Source organism: Phaethon lepturus, unplaced genomic scaffold (genome assembly GCF_000687285.1).
Source record: "Phaethon lepturus isolate BGI_N335 unplaced genomic scaffold, ASM68728v1 scaffold12710, whole genome shotgun sequence".
NCBI lineage: Eukaryota > Metazoa > Chordata > Aves > Phaethontiformes > Phaethontidae > Phaethon > Phaethon lepturus.
In genome coordinates, this window is record NW_010514085.1 from 14,879 (window position 1) to 41,954 (window position 27,076).

Genomic DNA, 27,076 nt, shown 5'->3' on the forward strand with positions numbered 1-27,076 from the left:
TAGGGAATTGATTTTTGTCTTACATATAGGTTAAAATTTTAAGTCTTCTTATGTATTCCTTGAGTTGCAATTTGAAGACTCGTTTTAATCAGTTACTTTTATTACTTTGTGCAGAAAATTATACTCATCATGCATCAGTCTATGTAATGCTATATTGAATTGTATTTGCAAGAACAACCTGGCTTATAGTTCCAAGTTTTCTGTTTTCTTTTGACTGTTGTTTACAGACACAATTTTCTTCTTTCAAACTGTCTTGCACAACTACTGGAGAAATTTGGTGAGCAGCTAGGGGTTTTCACAAGCTAACTAAAATTTCATACTGGCAATTTGTAATCTTCATCAGCAATCAAGCACTGTATAGAGGGCAGGGTAAAAGTAACACGTCCTCTGTTGGTAAGAAAATGGATGATGTGTGTGTTAGGGGAATTACAAGTAATAATACTTCAAACCAGTATTTGTTACACAACTAGAAGTATAAATTGAGACTGCTCTCCAGTGACTAGGTGGGCAACACTTTCCGAACCAGTTAATCACTCCAGGCATACTTAACAGATTTTAAGTTGCAGCAAGATGTTCTGTATCCTTATGGAATGTGCAGTAAAATCTTTTTTGTAGGTTTGGTAAAGATGTCTTAGTTTCCTGGTACTTTATTGTTGTTAGAAGTTAAAATTTTGCCTTTCAAATTGAATTCTTTCTCCAGACTGTTTGATTACATCCTGGCTGTAGTCCATTAGAATGTTTCTTTAAGCATATGATTGGCAGTATGTTCTTCATAGCATTATTGAAATAAGTGTTGCAATATTAGTGACTCGAAGCAATGAAAGAGTCTCCTTTATAAAGGAGACTTACTGTTTCTGTAGGTCATGTCTAGAGGACATAGGTCACAGATACAAACAAAGCAGTTAAATGGAAAAATAGGATGGCAAATGAAATTATGTGTGAAATAATAACCCATGAGTGGAAAAATGTAAAATGCTTACAGCATTTAAGTTAATTTTAGTATCAAAAGTGATTTGTGTGCTATCATGGAAAGTTTAATGAAACATCTGTATGCTTGTATTCAAACAAGAGGGTTCAGTGTGTGACAGTTGGGATTGAAAATACAGAAGATATTATAATGCTGTTGTATTAATTCATAATACAGTTTCATTTAAAATACTGTTTACAGTCCCAGTTACCCCATTTTAGAGAATGTTTCTGTTGCAAGATTGGTAAAAAGTAGCCAGTGACCTAAAAACCACTCACTCAAAGGGATTAGGACTCTTTATCCTTAATAAAAAAAGCAAAGAAGTTGAAGTAGTAATTTGAGATAGTAAGATATCCTGAGAATTACTGTTCTCATCATTTCTTCAAGAACAAAGGACTATTCAATAAAATTAAAATCATGAGGCTTTCTCTTTTAATACAGTATGTGAATTAACTATGGAATTGTGTTGTGACTTTGGTAAAGAAAATAACAGTGAGGCTTGACAGAGACACTTGCATAATATTCAATTACAGTATTAATGCTAGCAACAAAACTACAGTAAGTTTGGAGGTGATACTAAACTTTTATCCTCAGACCTTAATGTCTAAAGTTGCATAGTACTTCAAGAGATTTCTTATACCTATTCTGAAGCATCAGTTCCTGGCCTTCATAAGAAATAAGATGTGAGAAAATAATTATTCAGTTTGACAGTTCCTTTAACTAAGCAGTTGTTGTGGTTTAACCCAGCCGGCAGCCAAGCACCACCCAGCCGCTCGCTCACTCCTCCCCCCTCCCCCCCAGTGGAATGGGAGAGAGAATTGGAAGGGTAAAAGTGAGAAAATTCATGAGTTGAGATAAAGACAGTTTGATAGCTAAAGCAAAAGCCATGCACACGAGCAAAGCAAAACAAGGAATTCTTTCATCACGCATAATGGTTTCTTGAGAAGACAGATGCCATCACTCCGAATGTCCCCCCGTTCCTCCTTCTTCACCCCAGCCCTACATACAGAGCATGACGTCAAATGATGGAATATCCCTTTGGTCAGCCTGGGTCAGCTGCCCTGGCTGTGTCCCCCCTCAGCGCTTCCCGTGCACCCCTAAACTTCTTGCAGGCAGGCCAGCACGAGAAGCTGGACAGTCCTTGACTGCTTAGCAAGAAGTAAAAACATCAGTATCTTATCAACATTATTTTCATACCAAGTCCAAAACACAGCCTCATGCTAGCTTCTATGAAGAAAATTAACTCTATCCCAGCTGAAACCATGACAGCAGTGGATATTGCTGATGCAGTTCTTTAATCTTTGCATTCAGGGTTTGGGGAAAAAAAATCTAATACGGATATGTAGGAAGAAGTAGATGACAGTGATGTAAATCAGTAAATGTCTTTCATATCTCACCTCCATCAGTCTCTTCTTTTATTTCTGAATATTCTTACTTCATGGTTCTGTGTGCCATTGTTGTCTTTTGTAATCAGTTAGTGAGTGCAGATGGCACCCTTCCCCTTCTGGTTGGTGACTGTGAGACTGGAATTAATGCATTTATTGGAAAAAATAAAACAGCACTATTGATGTAAGGATTTTGTCAGCAACAGTCTTCAATGATAGGACTAGAAGCTGTGCCCCTTCCTCCCTCTCAAGGACAAGTACATAGCCATGCTTCAAGCACAGATATCCGCTAGCGAATTAGTAAATTGTTCTACCTCCGAATACAGTTTGCTGTCTACATTGAAGACAGCTGCCACTGTGGCATTTAAAGCTTCTTTTATCTTCTGACCTGACTAGATTGATAAAGGTATTGTTTTAGCAGCGGAAGCGCTACTACCTGCTGTCACAGTAGTGCGAGCTATAGATGGATGACCTCTTAACAACAATGCATGGAATCACCTTACTTAATGTGTGGCAATACTGAAAACCATCTTTGCAGAATAAGGTAGATGCACCACCAGTGTTTGTGTGGGCTGTGTTCAAAGGGAGTAAGAAAATTTGGTGATTCAAGTGAAAGCCTGTTTGGAATTGTTATAAATGAACACCCACTCTGTAGAGTTTTATACCTTTACTGTAAGCAAATGGAAGTTGAAATAGATGCTGATATGAGATTATTGGCTAGTATGCTGACATCCTCCAATCTCCTGCACTATGCAGGAGGGGTACCTTCTAATTAGCAATTAGAATACTGACCCTAATGCTGATGCGATTATAAATTACAATGATGATCATTCGTGTGATTTCACTGTCAGATTTACAAAAATGTAAAATGTAAATGAAAAAAATCCACCTGAAAAATGGATGTTAATTGCCTACCGAATTAGTGTTACAGAATATTACATGTGGATGTTTTAACTTTCTTCTAAATCACGTAGAATGGCGTCTTTCTTTCCTTAGCTTTTATTTTTGTAACAGTTCAGGAGAGTAATTTTCATTACTATAAAACCACTTAATAAAGATGTTGATTTTTGGGTTCTTAAATGTAGCAAAGTACTTTGTTTTCCTCTCATAAAGTAGTTGAGTAACCCTAATGATTTATGTTAAGTATGTAGTGAAGTGAATAACTGAATCAAGATCTCGGTCACTCTTCAGACTTATTTCCAACAACCTAGAAGGTTTGAAATATTGGTCCATTGAAGTCAACTGTAGAAATCCGATTTCACTTTAGAAATCCAAGCATTGCTTCTTTTAAATGCGAAGTTCTCAAAAGTAAGGATGATTGAAATGTATGTCTTTTGTTCATGCTAAACTGATGGAGCATTTTCAATTTTTTACACTTATTTTGTAGAGAAAAAATGGGCTCAAATCTCATGATTGAAACTGCAAGAAATTCCAAATGTCCTAAGGTAAGTACAGTTTTCTAAGGTAAATACTGCGTATTCCACAAATACTTTTAGGAGTTCTGAGTAAGATTACTGTCCTGAGAAGAATATTGGGTAAACAGCATGAGCGTTGATACGCTCTGCAAGCTGCCCTATGAGATAACCCATGCTTTTAAAGGATAAAAGTTCATTAGATTCTTAAATCTCTGCAGCAATTTCTCATATTTTTATTAAATGCTTTAAGTTAGAATATATTTCAGAGATGTTAAAAGGCTTATAAGCAGAGAAACACTAGGTCAGCTTCTTGAAGTTGTGGAGAGGTTTTTTTTTTTTCATAGAAGAGAATTCTCATATTGGGATATCCTGTCATGTCAGCTGTGATCTGTGTTACCGTGTAGTGAGAGAACAGGGTTTCTCCTCACTTTATCTGGATTATCAGATTTTCTACAGTCGCATTCATAGGCCGCGAGATCTCTACTCTTCCTATATGATCTAAAGGGCACCAGTTGATTGGAGGGGTGTTATATACAGCAGCAGCATCAGAATGATAGCTGAGAAAGCACAGGTATTCTATTTTTGGTGAAGGATAGGGTGTGAAGAAAGAAGAGCAATATAACAACACATATTTCAGAACAATCTGTAATTAACAGGTGTTTTGGTGTCATAGCACTATATTTAATGCTTTACTGTTAAATGGAAGATACTCACATTTTTCTAAACATAGAAACATGTGCTTGACTGACTGCGTTCCTAGTTCATGTCTAAAACAAGGACATGAAAAGGCTGGAGTGGTATGTTGCTTTCTGAGAGAGAAGCTATCCTACGTTGACTTGAAAGTTATCTTTGAACCAGGATCTTTGACTTCCTTCCATGTTCTTCAGTAACAAAATGTGAATATAAATAGAGTTGAAACTAGCTATTCCCAGTAATAGCTTTGTAGTGCTGGCAGTGGTGGCACTCTTTACAAGGCACAGCAAAATCAAAATACAACACAGTTGTGTGCTCTGCTGCTGTTAAATTCAGGGCGAGATGGATTTTTCCAGAAGATGCTCAGCACTTTACAATTTAGACTGCATCATGAAGTGTAAGTGTAAGTGGGTATTACCAAAAATAAATTCAAGCATCAGTTTGATAGGTTTTCTATTAATTTTTCCAAATTTTTTTCTTACTGCTTCTAGTAGTGCTTAGAACCAAAACTTCCCTTTTACAAAAACAAGAAACTTTTCCTCTATCAAATGATGGAGTATGAATCATGCATGCGTTTTGCTTCTGCATTGTCATATAGAAGTTAACGCTTTTCTTGTTTTCTTTTTTATAAGGATAGACTTAGTGTGAATTAAATGATCTAACTTATGTAGCTGAAAAATAGCAACGAATACAATGATATCACAGCATCAGCTACTAGTGCTGTTGAGTAATGTTTCACAAAAATACTCTACCCGGTAAAATAGTAAACAACATTGAACACCCACTTGCCTGCTAAAGATTATTGTTCTGAACAGTGCCAGCCAGGCTGGGTGCATCATCACTAAAAGGTCTTGCACATTCTAACACTTACCCATAACTATAGGTACTCTTACCTTGTGTGATTATAGCTGTAAGATGTGATTTTTTTTTTTTTTCTTTTTTGCAGTCATATGTTTTGTTTTATGGAAGTAGCATTTGGCTTTTCACTTAAATTTACATACGTGACTGTATTAATGACATTTCAGTGTCCTTACAAAAAACCTTGAAAGATTTGTTTGATTTTTCTGTTGTGTTGTTTTGGGTTTTTTTTCTGTTGGAGAGATTCTTCCTGCAATCCTTTAACTCAGGTTGCAATATTAAGTAATCATTTTTTGGAGAAAAAATTTGGTTTACGATTCTAGCATGACTGCTTAATGACATCGTTGCAGTGCTGGTTACAGGCTTTTGAGGATGAAGTACTATTCATAAAGGCAAAACATTTTAAAATCATAGATTACACCAGCTTTTTGTTTAAATATCAGTGGGTAGATATTGGTAGAAGCAGAATAGCCAGTGGAAACAATTAATTTCGGGTTAAAAATAGTGTTTTCTTTAGGGAATTTCTTTTTTCATTCTGGGGTTTTTTTCTTTCACCTTTTAAAATTTAGATAGGTATTATTAAAAAAGTAAATGAATAATGAACCAAGTAGGATTCCAGAGATGCTTTTAATGTGTAGATTGAATTTCATATTGTGGGAAGTTGTATTATTATTATTAAACTATTTTTGTTCCTCCTGACTCACTAGGTAGCTGCAGTAAGCACTATTGTAAACAGAGGAACACCACTGAAAGCATTTGTTTTTAGAAATTACAACCACTTTCCTGGTGTTAAGTCTCATTATATTGGAGGCTGTCAGTATAAACTGTGGCAGGCCATTAGAGCATCATCTGCTGCACCGGGTTACTTTCAGGAATATGTTTTGGGCAACGATCTTCATCAGGTAAGTTGAAATCTTCTCCTTTAGTAAATATTTTTCAATATTATACCGGAGAAAAAAGTTTTCTGTACTTTTGAATCAGAACTAAGCGAACAATTTGGTAGCAGAAAGCAATCTAGAATGGGTAGGGGTAAGAACGGAAATTTTTAGCTTGTATAGCCCTTACAGAAGTAGAAATGGTATAAACTTAAAAATCTTAAGTCTTCTCAATACGAACTTAAGCTCTTCTGCTGTTCCTTTCTTCTCCGCCTGGAAGGAAACATTATACGAGTTGTAAATTGCGTGTGACTTCCTGCTTACAACTGGTATTTCATTGAGCATTATTTCACTAAACAGATGGTATGACTTAAAAATCTAACAATACTGTTAAGTGTGAAAAAATCAAGTTATGCGTTTCAGTGTTCCTTTTATTAGTGTATGATTTCAGTTTGCAGTCTGCATTTAATTCTTTCCCTTGATAGCTTACTAAGCTTTACCTTGGTTTTGAGCTAATAAAAAGAATAAGAGATGCCGTGGCACCAAGATTAAACTGGGAGGACTACTGCAAAAAAAATTCCCTTGAGGATAAAGCAATGTCTCCTAGCAACAGTGTATACTATTTTGTTGTGTTATAGCTTCTGTTGGTGGCGCTGATTAGTAAAGAGCAAGGCAAATTAATTTCTTTAGTAGTTTTTTAACCATTGTGTTCTTGTCCTCCAATACCTCTTTATTGTTCTGCACTTCTCTGAGTTTTAAAATAATCCTGTTTACAGTACATATTACTTTAAAACTTGTTAGTATTTATTTTTAGAAAAGATCTGTTGCGGATCTGTGGCAGAAAGGACTACAAAGAATGACTGAACCTGCGACCTTCAAAAAAGACAGCATAGGATTCTATCACTTTAAACTTAAAGCATCCATTACATTTCCGTCATATTAATTCATATAATGGCATTAGCCTTAGCTACTAGAAAGCAATAATAGCGTATTTTGAGTAATAAGATATACCTGGATCGCATACAGAATTTCTCATAGTGTCCATTAAAAGGTTGTGTAATCTTAGTAGCTTTGTAGTGTGCATAAGTAATACTGAAGTTTAAAAAAAATAACATAAATAAGGAGTATAAGATGAAATAGTGAAAAATTAATTAGATTAAGAGATAATAAACAAAAGCATTGATACAGAGAAACAGCTAGAGTTTAATGTGGGAAAAAAACCCAACAGTATACTTCCATATTTTGAGTTAACATTTATAAGGAGATGGAATAATTATATTCAGCTATGTAAAAGCTCTACGTAAGTTGGAGGACAAAGGAGAAGGTTTTCCATGGAGGGTAGGATGGTGCTGCTACATCCACCAGATCTGAGAGTTCTATTTTATTCTGATTCCCCTTTTGTTTAGGGTCTGGTTTTTTTTCCCCTTCCTTCCCTCCCAGCCTCCCCACTGCGGTACATCTTGTTATCCCCAAAACGTTTTAATCAAATACTACCTGAAATAAGCAAGTAAGTTTTGGGTTTTTTTTTTTAAACCTAAAAATGGAGTAACACATCAGATATTCCAAGCCTAAGCGCTGCTTGAAATCCTGAAACGTGGTCATCTTCCATCTGGCCAAGCAAAACTGGAAAGTGAGCTGCTTTAGCCTTTGGAGCTGTTCCAAGCTGCTCCTTAACTGCTTGAATGGGTCAGTGTTAAGCTATGTGAAGCACTTTTCTTCCTCTTCTCACCTTTCCACCCCCTCTTTCCTTGAATTGAGAGTACATCAAAGTCTATCTGTGCTTCTGTATGAAGAATAGCTAAATAATCAACATGATTTTTAACTTCCACATGGTGCTTAGACAATTATTTGTCTTAACATTGTTTCTGAATTGCCAGACTTGTATGAAATGCAGTAAGGTGGATATTAATTTCATCTATATTCACTTTTAAGTCCAATTTACCAGACTAGAGAAGGTATGATCAGTGTTAATAGAGAATAGATCCAGTATTCTGAGACACACAGAGCTAGAATAAAGTCTAGTTCATTTTCCTTACTCTAGGCTCTTTGGACAAAGCCCTTCCATATGGTCTTACCAACACTCTTTAAAAAAAACTCTTTCAGAAGCGCACCATTCTTTTCTATTTGATGTATTTTAATTACAAGAAAGCAAGGACTTAGGATGTGGTTCACCTTTGTAAGCCATAAAGAACTAAATATGTTTTCAGTATTATAACTGTTTATTGTAGTAAAACTAGATGCTAAATTTTCTGACTTAAACTTCCGTATCATCTGAAAATCTCTGTTCTGCCCAGGCATGATACTTAAACATTCTTAAGTTCTTTTAGAATCCAAAGGGTTGTCCTCTTTCATGTCTTCATGCTTTTCTTTCCCCAGATTACACTTTTCTTACCACACCTCTGTTTCTATAACTATCTATTTTGTGTGAGGTGTGCTTGGTTTTTTTTTATGTGCAGCTGGCTAGCAAGGTCCTGCATGGCAAATACTATATAGCTGTCTTCACGCAGATTTCTGTCTCAGATTATAAATCCACCACTGCACATTCAAGCTACCTGGAATTACCTTGGTTTAACCCTGGGGTAGGAGCCTCCATGCATGTAGCAGACTGTTAACCTTGCATTCTTGGGTGTAATAGTACCTCAGTGGAAAATGCAAGGTAATCAAGAGTTTTATCTCTATTAAAGTATCCAAGATGAATTGAAAAGAATATATATGCCTAAATAAATTTTAAAATAAATAGAACCCTAAATGCAGTCATATTCCTGTATAAAATAGGTTTTTTACTATTTTTAAAGTATGTTAACTACTCTTAGTCCTTAGTTATAACTCATACTATAAATATGAGACAGTAAATTTTTAAGTGACTTCATTCTAAAAGTGCACTGCTATTGTCATGTTAAATTCCTCAGCCAGGTCATTTATGATACTGACATTTGTAGTTTATATGGAAATACATGCTCTTCTCTGTTTTGTTGCTTTAAGCCTGTACACTGACATGTTGGACTGCTTTTGAACTATAGAAATAAATGAAGCATAACATTGTTAGACATTCTTAATAGTACCACGATTTTTGTGAAGAGCATCAGCACGATATGCGTTAATTGTAAATAATAATTTATGCCAAAGGCTTCAATAAAGATTATGGCCTTTTGAGGATTTTCTTAATGGCTTGGAAACTTCCATTAATTAATCAACATAGTCTCTTTTCTGAACATAAAACATGCAAGTTTCTTATTAATTTATATATAATCTGCTTCTGTAGTGTTGATATTTCTAAATAATTCAAAGAATAGAGATGACCAAAATGTGAAGATGATTGTAAAATATGTGTGAAAATTCAGAATAGTAAATATAATGGGATTTGTTTCCTGGCTTTGAAGTTTGGGACTCTAAAGGATTATATATAGAAACTAGGTTTTGTATTGGTTTATCAGTCAGTTTTATTTTTAAATTTGAATGAAAAGCACTCTGGCAGTTGATCTGACTTAGGACACAGCAAATGTGTGACAATGCTTATTTTGACAATGAAAATTTAGTGGATTTGTTTTATGGTCAGCCTGCATATTCTTGTCTTGCGTTACCTAGCTTTCTTTCACAAACTGTATGAAGTAGTTGAATGAGAGTTATGCCTACGGTTGAGATTAATTCATGAAGATTTTATGTATGACTGTAGACGCATATGGTGGAATCACACCTGAACTGAACTGTAGCTGTTTGCTTTAACACTCACTTTTCCGTAAGATACGTATTTATAGATGCGTGTGTATTTGTGTACACATATCCATGCCCTTTCTCTGGGAATGTTCCAGTCTGACTTCCTGTCACTGTAAATGTTCGAGGGGATTGTAAAGTGTGTTTATTAATAAAAATAATAAATTATTTTAAAAATTATTCTGATGAAATTGTTTAGAAAGATTTCTAGGTGCCTGAATACTTAACTCTTACTTGTGCTGCAGATAAGCTGATGCCAAGTTTGTTAAATTTCCACAAAAAGTAAGAAGTTAAAAAACCAATAGCAATGTTTGCATTCAGGTCGGTCATGCCATGCTATCTGGTTGCACTCTGTCAAGTAAGAAAAAGCAGTGCAGCTGTTGGTAGATGAGGGAAGGAGGATTAATATTCTTTGTGGTTCAAAAGAGGAACACACTAACATTCAAAGGGATTTAATCCCTGTAACATGCTTCTTCAGGAACTGTGCAAGGCAAGAGAGACCAAGTCATGATGTTACAATATAGAGGCTGTATTGCCACACGTGTCAGCTTTTTTAATATTAAAAACTGTTTATGAAGCACTGAGTGTCTCTTAACCTCTCCCCAGTCCTGTTACAACCAATGTTTTTGTTTTTTTTTTTCTACTTCCCATGGAGCGGTGTTACTTGTTTTATGTAGTCGTATTTCCTTTTTTTTTTTTTTTTGTAGTCTGAAAAGCATTCGGGGTACTCAGTTCACTTCAGTAGACAATACAGTATGCTGAGGAAATTGCCAATTAATTAAAAGAGCAATTTTAAGATTTAACAAAATCATTATGCACACTTCATTTACTAGGTTTTACAGTAAAAGCTAAATTTGTCCCACAGGATTAATTAAAAGGGCAGCAGGGGTTGTGTGTGTATGTGTGGGTGGTGGTGGTGAGTTTAACAAAGCCACAGATTTTTCTCAAAATAAAGTATTATCAGTTTAATACAAAGGACTTGATCACCTTTTTCTTCATGGCTTCCCATGAATTCATTGCTGTATTACAATTCCATTTATTGAAATGCTGTTGTTGACTTATAGTAGTGTTCAAATAACCATATTTTCTTTGAGCAAGATCAGATACTGAAGTACTTAAATTGGCAGCTAATCTGTTAGTGGAGTTTTAATAATCACAGAATCATTAAGGTTGGAAAAGACCATTAAGATGAAGATGTAACAGGAAATGTGGTGAGAATACAACTGAGAAATAAAAAATACATATAGTACAATAATATGATGTAACTAAAATTTCAAGTCTTGCCTTCATTAAAAAAAGATAATATACAGTTTCTTTATATTTTTCAAACTTTTCTCTTTCTTTTATTAGCCAATAAATCTGTAAAGGCATTTCATCTTTGTAGCTTGTTACAGGAGAGGCCTTCAAAAGTGATTCGCTTAGTGGATCCTACCCTAATTGGTTTTACACGGTAGCTTTTAAAATTAGATTCAAGGGTGCTTCCCAGGCTCTAAGAAGACATAGAATATAGGTCACATTGAAGTTCTTCTCATTCTTAGGATATGCCACGGTGATGAGCATGCAGCAGAGCTTATACAGGCTGTGGTTTAGTAGGTGTATCTTGTTCTCACAATGATAGAAACAAGTATTTCTTTGTTTCTCTGTCTACGTGTTGCCATACACATTTTCCTGCATCCTTGGAGGCAATGTTGCCTGCTGTTTAAGGAAGAGGGAATTTACTGGAATGTGTTAGCTACATGGATATGTGCATTTCTTTTTCTCTTATGGATTCTAGAGGTTTGGTTAGCGGCTCTGAAGATGGATGTGTGTGATGCAGTTTACCAGCCTTTGTGAAATAGCTGTGGTTACTGGACCCGTAGTAGTTTGCAGAGCAGACTGCTTGCAAGATTCCCTGCAGGGACTTGCTAAGTGAAGTTTTATTGGAAGATTTGTTTAGTGAAGTAAAACAGAGAGTATGTTTTGTTTAGGCATTTAACTTGAATACATTGTAATTTTTATCTCCAATGATTCAGAGTGATGCTTTGCTAATGTTATTTTCAGAGTGTTTATTAAAAAAAGAAAACAATCCTCAGTCTCAAATGAGCTGTATTATATTGAACTATTTTTTTGCTTAGACTTCTGAACCCATATATCTTTAGCGACACTATTTACCAGCTAATATTTGCTATAAACCAAATCTTGTAAAAATCAGAGGAGTCTGGTACAGTGAAAAATCAAGAACTGAGTCAATTCAGTCAATAACAATCTAGGTTGCTGCTCTCACGTTCTGACATTACCGGCCACCATTTCTTAAATCAAAAAGAGCAATTTACAGTCAATTCCTGATAACTTGTAATTTTTATTTTTCCGGGTTGTATATCTGTTTAATACTGACTTGAATGGGGCCATATTTCCATATGAAATAGCCTTGTGATATTAATTGTGAGTAAAAGCCTAGGAGTGTAGTGGGGCTATTGATATATTGTTAACATCTTCCCTTAAGGAAAGCTAGTTTATGATACGTAGTGGTATGGTGCTTAATGCAAACAATCAATTCATGCTTTGTCAGCTACCATCCAGCCTCTAATTTGCCTTCTGCGTTGTAGTTTAGGAAACTGCTCTCTTCTTGTCATGGATACAGGTCTTAGTACTGTGATAGGAATAATTTTCACCATGTAGACAAAATGTGCATAAAATCAGTTAGTTCAATACCCACTGCATTCCCATTACTCAAATAGGGCACAAAGTCTAAGCCTCATTTCCTGTACTGAGCTCTCTTTCCAATATAAAGATTAATCTATAGTGTTAATTTTGCAAATCCTAAATCAGTTTGCAGTCTCTTCAAAGATTCTTTACCTTGCAATGTTTCTTTTACTGGAAGTAACTTAGTATATTTAGAGTATATAGTATATTTAGGGAGTATATTTAGACTGCTGTTTTTCAGTAGCAGATATATTTTAGTTTTTTGGCTACAGAATTTAGAATTATTTCAGCTTAAGGAAGAAAAGATAAGGGAGTATAGAACAGAACAGTTTCCCTCAGGTCGAATTCAGTCTTCTATCATGGTTGCCAACTGCATCATAGACATAGTTCATAAACATGTAAGGCTGTCTTTGCTGTTGCTACCCTTGTAGAAGGTTACTATACAAAGATATTTCTTCATTTTTCTCTTGGCTAGAAAATTTCTGATTTTCACTCTTAAGTCTATTCACAGCTAATAGATACAAATTGTCCTTGTGCCAGTAATGTTCTCTAGTTTAATTAACTTTTCTTCTTGTAGTATTTACCCTTCTGACGTGTATATAGAAAGCACTCATACCCTTTTTTTGTTTTGTTAGTCTAAATATGCCAGTCTGTCTCAATTTTGCAAAATAGGCTCTGTGTTCTTGTGATCATCCTAATGGTCCTTCATTGCACCTGCTGCAGTTTGAGTAATCTTTCTTGAAACTGGACTATTCAGTGTGTTTTGGCATGACCCAAGACATACTGTGCAAAGTTGAATGATACACCAGATTCAAAATTAGCATTTCTAAATTAGAAGCAAAATTCAGAGGAGTTAATTTGATCAGGCTGGAACACTGTATTCTAGATGATGTCTTAACTGTGTCATGTATGTCCCCTTTCAGAGGAAGGTACAACTTAGAATTAACAGTTGCCTTTCCAACAGCCACTTCATATGTAGGTGGTTAAATCATTCTGTGACAGTGCTGTACTTGGATCTTTCTCATGGTTGGTCTGATTCCAACGTAGTTCTGAAGAGCATAGCTTTGTGTTTATGAGCGCTTTGGCTATATGTTGTGTCCTTTGGGCTTCCTTAGACCTTAGAGTCGTTCTGTATTTACAGTAAGATTTTGCGATTTGTATTAGCGAAATCTTTTGTATTTGCAAAGCCTCTAACTTTATAGTAACATATTTCATTATCAGTTGCATGGTTTTGAAAAAATAATAGTAAAGAGCATGAGCCCCAAACCAGCTCTTGAGTAACTCATAGAAAACACTCCCAGCCAAAGAGTTCCCCATTCGGTACAGACTATTGTCCCAGCTGATCAGCCAGTTCTTTCTCCAGTGTAGTCTCTTTCATCACTTCCAGTGCTCTAGTATATAAGATGGTTTATAAATCAATTTTCATCTAAAAATTTCTGTTTCAATTTTTATCTGCCTTTGATAATCCCATCTTGTGTTTTGCCTTGTAGGCATGTACTTCTTAATTTAGAGGACTCCTGAAAATGCAGCACTTTTTCTTCAGTTCTTTCTCCCTTACCCCCTCCACTATCCATGTACCCCCATGGATACAAATACTAGGTAGTTCATATCCAAATCCTGAACCCTTCATATCAATTATCTCCAATAATTAGTTCACTTTCTTAAATTTTACCCATTTTCAGATGAAATCCTTTAGTTATGAACCTGATTTGTTTCAGTTGCAATTAAATGAAAAATTTTTTTGGTTGAGAAATCTTTTTTTTTTTTGAGTCAAAGAATAAAATTGTATTAAAGAAATTTAAATAGCTTACATAGTTTTATTAAAAAGGGGTTTTGTGGGAAATCCAATTTCAGTTTTCCAATTTCAGTTTGAAATTACAATATGAAAGAGAAAAAAATTTGTGGAGTCTGTAATATATTCAGCTTTAGCAGTTGTCTGTAGAGTTATCTTAAAACATTCTGATTATTGTATGGTTTTAAACAGATGAATGACCAGCAGGTTTTGAGTAGCGTTTATTAATTATATATCCAGTAATATGAGTCACTATTAGTCTTCATACTCTTCTGTATTCTTCTCAAAGCATTTTGAATTTCCTGTCACTTTACTATTCCTTAGTGATAGTGCTCTGTATTTACTATTCCTTAGTAAAATGACAGCTAAAAGCATAGACCAATTAGTTAGCAAAACTAGTATCAATAAGTAATACTAATAACATTAATCAGGTTATCGATGTAAAAATGTGTTGAGTCTTAAGAATATTTACATTGTTAGCTTGGGAAATAAATTTAAAGAATTTTGAAATTTTGAAAAGCTAACATGATCCTCTTTCACAAGGATTAGGATATCTTTGGATCTGGGATTTCTTGCTCACTTGTGGAGGTTTTATAATAGTGTTATTCTTCTGTGTAACTACTAGAGCTTTCTCTTTAGCCTGATATATCTAGTTGTAACCAATGGAGTTTTTATACGCTTCCGAATTTCAATGTTGTCAGAAAGGAAAAACCTTTTAGATTTCAGCCTCTAGTGTCATCTGAATCCAGAATGATTTTATTCAGATCCATGGGGTTTTTTGGTTTGTTTTGTTTGTTTGTTAGGGGTTTTTTTGGTGTACTCTTGAACCTTGTGTGTGCTTCACAAAGATCACATGGAGAACCTGAGCTTGGGCCTTTGTTTGGGGTCAGTATAGATACAACCACAGGTCAGTTTTTTCTCTTAGGTTGCACACTGTGATTCTTGCCTGTAATATTACAGGCAATTCATCATTTGGGAACCACATTTAAACTACTATTTTGATGACGTGTCCTGTTGTTCATTGCAGAATTCATGTAGTTAAATCTGCAATGCACAGCTTGTGCTTTTAATGACAATACATTTTATTGCCCAAGAATTTTCTTTCATGATGTCCACTAATATTTACGAAATCTTCATCAGTACAGCGTAAGAGTACATCTTCCACATCTGACATAAAAACATGAATTCAGTAATGTCTTCAGAGCAGCTGGTTGTTTTCTGTGACCAGACTGACTGATTACTCACAAGAGGAGAGCCATAATCAATGCACTATTTCAAACATTTTTGTATATATTTAGCAGAAGAAGGTGATCATGTAACCTTTGTATTGAGAAGAGTATATTTGTGCTGAACACTAATGGGGCTAGTTTACTGCACAGTTAAATCTGAATGTATTTTTTAATTAATCTGAACGAATAATCCTTTTTCACAAAGCATATATTAAAAACTGTAATTTGGTAGCCCAGTGATATTTGACTGAACAAGCCTTAAAGCTGTATAGTGTAGTGAATATACTGACATTCTCATAATGGCACTGGGTGCCCAGTGCAATGAGGAGACTAGGTCAGGATGTGAATCTTGACGTTATCTGTATGAGTAGATCTTACAGGTAGTAAAATAACTCTCCTGTTTCACATTCCTGTCTTCTACTCTGAGGACATTTGCTGCTACTTATTGTCAGGAAGAGCAAAGAACTCCATCCCAGCCGAAACCAGGACACTTAGTAAATGTATTAAGATGATTTTACAGAATGATTCAGCAAGGTGTACCCCTTTGACTTACGGAAACTAGAATAAATGATTTTTAGAGTAGTTATTTTAATTTTTCTAACAAGTAACCCCTTGTAATAGTGCAGCAACTCTTCAAATTCCCCATTTGAAGCAATAAGCCCTATCCTTAATCTGCATCTTTATTATCTTGATGTTTGAAAAATACTTTGCAAAAATCCATTCACAATCTTACCCTGTCTTGTCCTAGCCTGTGATAGCTTTGTACTAATTCTGTCTCCGCTTTTTCACAAAGACAGCAATGAAAGTAAACAGAGCAAGTCTGTAAAAGTGAACTAAAATGCAAAGCATGTCTGCATAGGCAGTGAGGTGAAATGGTTACTATGGAGCCAACAAACTCAGCTTCTAAATATCAGACTTGGCTTTCTTAAGTTATATATCCTTCATCCAGTGCTAGATTAGTTTCTTCACAAAGTTTAGCATCATTTAAGTGAAACTGTGCAGCACACAGGATTTTGCACAGAAAAATTACAAGGCACAACTTGAGCCTGATAAAATGCAATGATAGCCTATGAATGTATGCAGTATTCTGAACTTGTTAGAAACAACTGCCCACGGTCAAGTATGGTTCAAACCAACTTAATTATTTTTAACATCTTAATTTTAAATATTTGTTTCTAAAGTTTTGACATAAATGTGTGAGTGGTGACTTTATGTACATTCACCGTAATTACTTAAATGGGACAAGATTTTCAGAAGGTTCTGTGCTACCAGGTTCCCAAGGGGTGTGGAGCATTCTGATTGTAGAATATGCCCCCATGTATTTCATAACGTTTAATCAGCCCTTTCTTTATCCCTAGAACTGGGCAAGCAGGGTATCTTCACCAGAGAGTTTTCATTGGAGCATATGCCTACAAAAGGTGCATTTTTCCTGCTTTAAATAATTTATGACCAGGTAGTCAAATCATGAGGGCGCCTTCCCTGACTACTTTGCAACTATCAGAAAATGTATAGAAAATATTAGCTGTGGCTTCAGACTTTTGGATAACAACCCACAAGCCCTAAAAATATGGTTACAGTTGCATGGGGAAATTTTTTTAAAAATCTATGGAAAAAAAAAAACCCACCATTGAGTTCACTGGCGGATTAGCTGGTAAAATATTGAACAAAACATAACAATTGAATGTTTATCATCTGGAAAGCCTTTGGCGAAAGACTGAAAGTAATGTCCCAGTCCCTGAGTCCAGTGCTTTGCTATCACTAACAAGCTTGGGTTTCTATGTATTAAGCTCCATTTTAAGATGAATTTATTTGATTACCTACATTATTTTTATTAGGAAAATTAAAAAAAAGCCTTCTTTCCTACTGTTTACCTACATGATGTGAGGAGAGTTACAAGCCCTTTTTCAGCACTTACTTGCATTAACATTCCCACTATGGCACTTTGTGCTTAATGTAGTGACAGCAAATTAAGTTGACTCAAGTGTGGAGTGGTTTTGCAAAGTACAGAATATGAAGAAGCATGTAGTACTTGCTAGTGCACTGACCGTAGCAGCACAGAAGAATGCAAAAGGGAAGGGGTGACTCATGTGTGTTTGGGAAGTGAAAAAGAGAGTTTGCAACTGGGTTAAGAACTAGCTAAGTGAGAAGAGATGGTGAAACGTAGGGAAGGCCAGACAACCTAAGAATGGGAGAACAGAGAGGATGAGGGGTCTACTCTGGCCTTTTGCCCAACACTGATTCCTGGGTCAAAACTCAGGACAATTGCACATTTTTGTGGATGTTGGTCAGCAGTTTAGTCACTTGAAGAGTTCCTGGAAGTTACCCTTTCAGTTACAGATTCCAAGATATGAGTTGCATCTGGAAAATGCAAACAAGATTTAGAGTGGACTGACAAAGTTTAATTTCTAATAAGAATTGCTTTTAAAATGTAATTTTATTCTACATCTAAAATAACATGCATCTGTGATTCATACAGTACTTCTTTAAATAGAGTAGAACCTTAGGAAAATTGGAGGAGGACAGGGCCTCAGGAGGTCATCTGGTCCAGCCTCCTGTTCAAAGCAGGTTAAATCTCAAAGTTAGGTCAGATTGCTCAAGGCCTTGCCCACTTGAGTTTTGAAAATATCCAAGGATGAAGATTCCACAGCTTCTGTCTTTTATTATGCACTTTTTGCAAGAGTCTGGCTGTGTCTTCTCCCTCCTTAGGTAGTGGAAGACTGTGATTAGATTCCTCCTTAGCTTTCTGTTTTTTCCGGATTGAGCAAACCCAGTTCCCTGCACCTCTTCTCATACATTACGTGCTTCAGCCCCCAAACCATCTTAGTGCTTCTTTATTTTATGTATGCCAGTTTTTCAGTGCTTTGTAACTGGATGTCCAAAACTGTACACAGTATTCCCAGTTTGACCTCATGAGTACTGAATAAAAGCAGATAATCACTTCACTTGACCTAATGGTTTTGGTTTTAGCCCAAGTGTATGTTGATAATCTAATAGTTTACCTAATATACTCTTCATATTGTCTCTCTTTTTCTGTGTGCACACAGACAGTAACATACCATAGCAATAGATCTAATAATATACACGAAAGGAGGGACATTTGAAGACATTCCAGTCTGCCAAAAAGGAACTGATGAATTTATTAAGAACTGAAAAGTTTAGGGCCATGCATTAGGTCAGCATTGCTCTGTAGAATTTGAATTGCATCTGAAGCTTATAGTATAATTTAAAGTATCACTTTATATCAACAAGATTTTTACACCATTGTATATGGTAGGAAGATCCTTTTTTTGCATTATTTTGTTTATATGAAGGCGTTAGGAGAACGGAATTGTGCTATGCTAGTATGGGTCCATGAAATACATGCTTTTCAATTACAAATTATTGAAAATTATATCTGAAAATATATGCTGTAAAATAGATAATGGGGACAAAGAATGCAACAATATTCATACTCTTTTGAAGGTTGCATTCTGTCAATGCATTTTGCACATCTTGCTAATGTTGGCATTTGCTCATCACTATACTTAAAATTGTTCTAAAATGCATTATTGTGTAAATACAATTTTATTCATGGAAAGTCGACATGAAACTTCCCCACATTCCATGGAGTATGCAGTGCAGCTTTTCACTAGTATGCCTAGTTTCCCTAATCTTTTCAGTGATCATCATATTTTTTCCCCATAGCACATAAAAACTATCCACTTTGCTGTATTTCTAAAAAGTATTTCACTGTAGTGTTTGCTTTTGTTTGTTCTCCAGCCATGAATGTCTTTCAGTCCATAGCCTAAATCAATAAATCTAATTGTTTTGGGTTAAACGTTTTGCTTCTGGATTACTATTCTTGGTTTGTGATCCTTCCCTCCTGTAGAAGCAGGCTGGGAGGATTCTAATTGTACCATCATAGTAACTAAAAAACTTAAATTTGAGACTGAGAGAGAGGTGGATCAAAGGCAAGAGATTGTACCAAGAAAACAGAACACTGGAAATTGAATGGACTGAGAAAATTAATGACTGCCTTCTGGAAATAGAGACAAACAAGAATTCAGATTTTGACCAATAGGCATCTCTGTACCCACAGATCAGATAAATTGGCTTTGTTTACTTCCAGCTGTTTAGCTGTGTGAAATTTTAAACTGGCAAGAAAGTTCATAGACACTAGTAGGGAAGAGGAAGCTATTGTGTTAGTTGCCAAGATATTCCATACTACTGGCAATCATTCTGTCTTTTGGGTTTATTGTATTTTGGTTAATACATTTTTATAAACATCTTTTAAAAGCTGCGTGCTTGAAGTGAAAATATTTTAATTGGAAAGTTATACATTATTTAGATTTGATTTTATAATATTATATAACCATAGAATAACTTCAACAGAATTGGGGGGGAGAGACACCAAATTTAGCAGTTCTCCAAATCAAATCGACAGACTAAATATATAGGAATTGGGAGCAAGGATCAGTGAAAATTCTTGTGATCTTAGTATATCTTATGTACAAAACTACAGTGAATCACTTTAAATTGTATTCCAGTGTGTCAAGGACAAGCATGAAGAAGGATATGTCATGGTTTCTTAAAATTACTTTTTTAAAAATTTAGATCTAGCTTTCATATTTCTGTATTGCTAGTTTAATATATTTCTCAGGAAGGACTTTTTGTCCAGTTTTATGAAGACAGAGGAATTATTCCGAATCAGAAAGGTTAGTTCTATTTTTTTTAATGTTAGAACTGGAAAATTCTTTGTTTACAGTTTTCTTAGAATTCACATATATATGAAATATTTTCAACTAATTTTAAATCTCATTAAATATTTTTCCACGAGAATTTCAGTCTTTGATGTAACTAGCTCTAAGGTTTCTGGAACTGCAGAAGTAAATAAATTATTGCAGTATTTCCTTCATTGAGTCCTTAATAGTCTGATTTAACTAATGGTGTTATTTACTGCTTCAGTAGTTGATAATTGTAACAAAAAAAAAAAATCAGTTGCCTTCCTTAGAGTCCTACTTCTGACTTTCAAAAAATGACATGTATTTATATCAGTGACAGAATTTATGTAAAAGGTGTCTACAGTGAAAATTATTAGGAATGGATATTTACTGTTATTTCAATAAACCTAAATTGGATAATGTTTAAATATGAAAATCATTGCACAAAGCTGTTGGTATCATCACAATACATATTTGATGTGTGTAGGTATGTGTATTTTACCTTCCTTTGATCTTTTATTTGTCAGTATTACAAAAATATTGTAGTATTCTAGTATTATATACCCCCTAACTTTTGATAACATTAATTTTCTCATGGAGAAGCGATCATGTTTAATTAAACTATATTTACAATATCAGTGGAAATTATTTGGTAAGCATGTTTTTAATCTAGTATTTAAAGAAAAAAGTAAACACCACAAAGATAACTCTTAAGATTTGAGATTAAGATTCATGGGGAATTATATCAAGGACAAAAACATCCTTGTATTTAGTTTTCTGTGTAAAAGCTAATTTAAACATAAGCAAAGGATAATAGGCACTGAAGAGACCATTCTTTTGAGTGTTTTGAGCAAAGCGGACAGTATCCAGAAGGAGTTCAAAGAGCTTTTTGTAGGTTGAAATGAAAGCTTAATTAAAAAAACCTACCAAACTCAAAAACTCAGCTCAGTAATCCTGTTTTTACTTTATTTATCTAGCACAGCTGTAGTTAAAAGGAGTTTCTGTAAAATGTTTATCAACTCCAACAAAACATTTTTTATTCTAAGCTATTCCTGAGTAGAGTTGTGCTTTTTTTTTTACTGTTCATGTAATGTGATGGTCGGGTATGGGATATAGGGAGTTCAGGGAGGTTTAGGATATAGGGAGCTTTTGCATAATGCTTATTATAGTCAATATTCTGGTTTTTTTATATTTTACATAGTTTCTTTGTATAGACTTTGAATGGCTATAAAGGTCTTCATCTCTGCTATTGATGATGCTTTGAGCTTAAGTTTTGCCTTTATAACTGCTTTTTTAAAGCATTCCCAGTATAGAAAGTCCTGTTAAATTCAAAGTCCCAAGTAATCTATTTCTTAGTTGGAGTGAAGGTCACTTTGCTTCCAAGAAGTGTTGAACATACTTTTTTGAGATTTGCTGGATCAAAATCTTATTGTTGTAATGCTTCTCAGACTTATTGTCAGTCATACTGATTCTAATTAGCCCTAAAGTATTCTATCCCAGCCTCATCACCTATGCTTTTGATATGTTGCTAGCAAAAGATGTCTTTCCTCACTTCCCGATTTATAAAAGAGTAACCTTTGTTCCTGTTAGTCTTGGGCTGAATTCTGACTTTCAGACAACTTAAAGAAGCCTCACATTCCCAGGGCCTGGTCCTCAGGGGGGACCTGGATCATCCTGATACCTGATGAAAGGACAATACAGAAGAGCTCAAGCAACCTAGGAGACTTCTCAAGTGCATTGATGACCATTTCCTGGCACAGTTGTTGGAGGAGCCAACAAGGAACGGTGCTTTGCTGGACCTGATGCTCATGAAGAATGGTCAGGGACATGAAAGTTGAAGAAAGCCTTGGCTACAGTGGCTATGAGATGGATTTCAAGATCCTAAGAGAAGGGAGCAGGGAGAAAAGCAGGACGACAGCCCTGGATTTCAGGAGAGCAGACTTCAGAGCTCTGCTTGGAAGAATCCCATGGGCTATGGCCTTGAAGAGAGGAGGGGTCCGGGAGAGCTGGCTGATACTCAGTGATCAGTTCCTCCAAGCTCAAGAAAGGACCATCCCAACCAGTAGGAAATCAAGCAGAGGTTGCAGTCATGGATGTGCAGGGAGGTGCTAACTGAACTCAGACATAAAAAGGAAGTGTACAAAAGGTGGAAGCAGGGGCGAGTGACCCAGGAGTATAGAACTCCTGTCCAGTCTTGCAGAGATGGGGTTAGGAAAGCAAAAGCCAACCTGGAGTTGGATGTTAAGGGCAACAACAAAGGATTCTATAAGTACATAAACAGTGAAAGGAAGACTAGGGAAAACATGGGCCTGCTGCTGAATGGGGCAGGGGAGCTGCTTGACAATTGACAGGGCAAAGGCTGAGATGCTTAATGCTGCCTTTGCCTCAGCCTTTACCAGTAAAAAAGGCTTTCAGGAATCCCAAGCACCTGAAGCTAGAGAGAAAGTCTGGTGCCAGGAGGACTTAACTTGGTGGAGGAGAACCAGGCTAGGGAGCAGTTAAACAAACTGGACATGCATAAATTTATAGGACCTGATGGGTTGCACCCGTGAGTGCTGATGGAGCTGGCTGATGCCATTGCAAGGTGACTTAATTATATTTAAATTATTATGGAGATTAGGAGAGGTTGGGAGAGCAAATATCATTCCTGTCTTCAGAAAGGACGAGAAGAAAGCTCTGAGGAACTACAGGCTAGTTGGCCTCAGCCCAATCCCTCAGGAGGTGATGGAGGATATCCTTCTGGAAAGGATTTCCAAAGTCATGAAGGACGAAGAAGGTGGTCATGAGTAGTCAGCATGCATTTATAAAGGGAGACTCATGATTGAGGAACCTGGTAGCTTTCTACAAGGAGGTGACTAGCTTAGTGGATAAGTCGAAAGCAGTGGATGTTGTTTACCTCAACTTTAGTAAAGCCTTTAACACTTTTCTCCCATAACATCATAGACAAGCTGACGGAGTATGAGTTAGATAAGTAGACAGTGAGGTGGACTGCAAACTAGTTGAATGACCAGGCCTGGAAGCTTGGGATCAGTTGGAAGGAAGTTGCTAGAGGTGTACCGCAGGAGTCAATACTGGGGCCACTACTATTAAACATCTTCATTAATGACCTGGATGGTGGGATGGAGTACACCTGCAGGAAGTTCACAGGTGGTACAAACCTGGGAAGAATGGCTGGTATAGCAGATGGTTGGGCCACCACTCACAAGGACCTCAACAGGCTGGAGAATTCATATGAAGTTCAACAGGGGGAAAGGCAGAGTCATGCCTCTGGGGAGGAATAACCCCAGTCACCAACCCACGCTGGGGACTAACTGGTTGTAAAGCAGCTTGGCAGAGAAGGACCTTGGGGTCCTGGTAGACAACAAGTTGAACGTGAGCCAGCAATGCACCCTTGTGGCAAAAAAGGCCAATAGCATTCTGGGCTGCATTACAAACTGTTTCCAGTAGGTCAAGGGATGTGATCCTTCCTCTCTGTACTTCTGGGGCCGCATCTGGAGTACTGTGTCCAGCTCCACAGTAAGAGAGAGACATGAGCATACTGGCACGAGTCCAGCACAGGGCCACAAAGATGATTAAGGGACTGGAGCATCTTTCATATGAGGAGAGACTGAGAGAGCTGGGACTGTTCAGCCTAGAGAAGAGAAGGCTTGGGGGGGATCTCGTCACTGTGTACAAATAAAGGATGGGAAGGAACGATGATGAGGGAGCAGTACTCTTCCCAGCAGTGCCCACTAGCAGGACAAAAGACAGTGGCACAAATTAAAACACATGAAATCCCATCTGAACGCAAGAAAAGCTTTTACTGTGAGTGTGGTCAAATGCTGGAGCAGGTTGCCTAGATTGGTTTTGCAGTCTCCGTTTGTGGAGGTACTCTAAAACCTTACTGGACATGTCTCTGGGCAATGTGCTGTAGGTGACCCTGCTTGAGCAGGGGAGATGGACCAGAAAAGCTCAGTAGGTCCCTTCCAACCTAAACAGTTATGTGATTTTTCAAGTCTTAAAACCAGACTATAATGTCATATGTAATGACTGTGTTTATAAAGTAGCTTTGGCCAAGCTTAGCTATTGTGATTTTTTTTTTTTTGAATCTGCAGGTGGTGACTGGATTTTCTTACAGAATATATCCTTATAATACCAGTAATAAACATTTTTAGGATGCAGACTTTTTGATTGTTTAAAAATTTGTCAGTAAGCATATCTGTCTTACCTAAAAGGTCTTCAGAAGATGAAGTCATAACTTCTTCAGATATGCCAATGAATGCTGCTGTTTTGGCCTACCTCTTCTATACCGTACTGAAAACAGCAGAACTGACTGCAGACTCAGGAGCTGCTCTGATGGTGTCCATAAGCCCAGGAAGGCTGGCTGTGCAGCTGCTGCGTAGCACAGAAAATTAATGTTTGTTTGATTTAATTGATTTTATGTATTAGTGTTATGCTAGTTTATAGTTGCAGTTTCTTTTACAACCACTTACTATGTATAGTACTAACATTTGTATTTATTTTTAATTTACAGGATGGAGGTCTGCTTCTAAATAATCCTTCTGCACTGGCAGTTCATGAGTGCAAGTGTCTTTGGCCAAGCGTTCCATTGCAGTGTCTAATATCACTGGGCACTGGTCGATATGAAAGCGAGGGAAAGACGAATGTAACGTACACCAGTTTGAAAGCCAAACTCACAAATGTTATCAGCAGTGCAACTGATACAGAAGGTTGGTGTCTTAAGATACCAAGATACTTAAGTATTGTGACTGGTTTCAGTTTTTTATGTTTCTTACAGTTTCAGTTCAGAGCGCAATTTGCAACCTTTTGTCTTTCCCCTTCTCCTCTCTGCCTGCCTCATTGAATCTACTTGAAACATGTCTCTCCCTAACTCATTATGCATAATTGGTGTTTACTACCAGTACTACAGGTCTTCTGGAGATGATAACATGAATTTGTTTCTTAGCCTTATCTCCACGAGTCTTCATCTTCTCTATGTCGTTGCTAAGCTCTTTTAGTTTATGAGTTCTCAACTGTTAATACGAGTGTCGTGGTTTAGTCCCAGCCGTGCAGCTAAGCACCACGCAGCTGCTCTCTCACTCCCCTCACGGTGGGATGGGGGAGAGAATTGGAAGAGTAGAAGTGAAGAAACTCATGGTTTGAGATAAAGACCGTTTAATGGGTAAAGCAAAGCAAAACAAGGAATCCATTCACTGCTCCCCATGGGCAGACAGGTGTTCAGCCATCTCCAGGGAAGCAGGGCTCCATCATGCTAAATGGTTTCTTGGGAAGACAGGTGCCATCACTCAGAACGTCCCTCCACCCCTTCCTCCTTCTTCGTCCCAACTTTATATATCAAGCATGACATCATATGGTATGGAATATCTCTTTGGCCATCCTGGGTCAGCTGTCCTGGCTGTGTCCCCTCCCAGCTTCCCATGTACCCCCAGCCTTCTTGCTAGCAGGCCAGCACAAGAAGCCTTGGCTGCCTAGCAGCAACTCAAAACATCAGCATGTTATCAACATTTTCTCATCCCAAATCCAAAACACAGCCTTACACTAGCTTCTGTGAAGAAAATTAACTCTATCCTGGCTGAAACCAGGACAATGAGGTTGATGACATAGGTATACTAAAAATAAAAGATACCTTGAAATTTCTCAGAATGCCAACGATAATCCAACAGGATTTATACCATGTGATACATTTTTACTTGTGCTTTGGAATAAAGGTATACTCAGGAATTAATTTCAATAGAAACATTATGTTTTCTTACATTTGGTTTGTTTTTTCCATAAACAGAAATGCTCATAGTTAGTATAGAACGTTGATTGGTTTTCAACAGCTTCATAAAAAGTATTCTAGTTCTGTTATTTTATATATAAATTTTTAACATGCAGTTTTCCAAGGACTAGACTGTATCTGCCAATGATCATGGCTTCCATTGCTGTCAGGAGGAGCCACGCATGTGTTTTCCCTGTTTTCCCAAACTCTGTTCCTAGGATGGGAGTACACTGGAACCCTATCACTAGCAATTTCCATCTGTTTTGTTTTTATAAACTGAGGAAATACTGATATGTAGATGCTTTTTGTTTTTTCCTTTTACAAGGGGAATTGATACTGTAAAAAGCTAGGGATCAAAAAATACTCTTATGGTCTAGATCCCTTGCTGCATGATCTCCCATCAACTATCGTTAATAAGAAAAAGCTAGATTTTTGTTTTTTGCACAACCATGGAAAGGCAGTGGGAACTGTGAGAAGGAGAGAGGTACTGTCAAGGGAAGAAAATGTTTCATTGCAGCAGAAAAATCAGGCAAGAAATTTGATTGCAGAAAAGGAGGAAAGGAAAGCTTATTGTGGTGACCAAAGGAGAAGAAATGGAAAGAGGGGAAAGTAGATTTGAGCAAATTTCCTTTCTGTTATGAAGGAAAAAGAGGAGAATACTAAATAAGGCAAGAAGTACTGGATGTGGTGATACAAGAACAGAGACACAGCTGAGAAATTCACAGGAGGAGAGACCAAGCAGAGAAGATTTCAGGTTAATAAGAATCTTTTGCTGTAGTCTTACCCATAATGTTTTTTTCACTTTAAAATTTTTATGTAATAGAATGGAGAAGCAAGGTAAGAATGCAAAGAAGATGAAAATAAGAGAGGATGAACGATGAAAGAAGTAATGGAAATGGAATTTTAAAGGCACCAATGAATAGAAGAGATCTAAAAGGAGAAAGAAAATAGGTTATAAAAGAGAGGAAGAAAGGGAAGAGAAGAGAGGAACATACAAATACCTAACAC

At 36.5% G+C, this 27,076-nt stretch overlaps 1 protein-coding gene across 1 annotated transcript in view; it reads left to right on the forward strand.

The window, feature by feature from the left end:
- Window positions 1-25,016, forward strand: part of PNPLA8 (patatin-like phospholipase domain containing 8) — a gene marked incomplete at its 3' end in the record, with an annotated part of 39,207 nt that extends 14,191 nt beyond the window's left edge. Inside the window, exons 6-8 of the mRNA XM_010292000.1 lie at window positions 3,740-3,797; window positions 6,026-6,220; window positions 24,821-25,016. Of these exons, the coding sequence (XP_010290302.1) occupies window positions 3,740-3,797; window positions 6,026-6,220; window positions 24,821-25,016 (449 nt within the window). The remainder of the gene's footprint in view (window positions 1-3,739; window positions 3,798-6,025; window positions 6,221-24,820) is intronic.
- Between the last annotated feature and the right edge of the window lie 2,060 nt (window positions 25,017-27,076).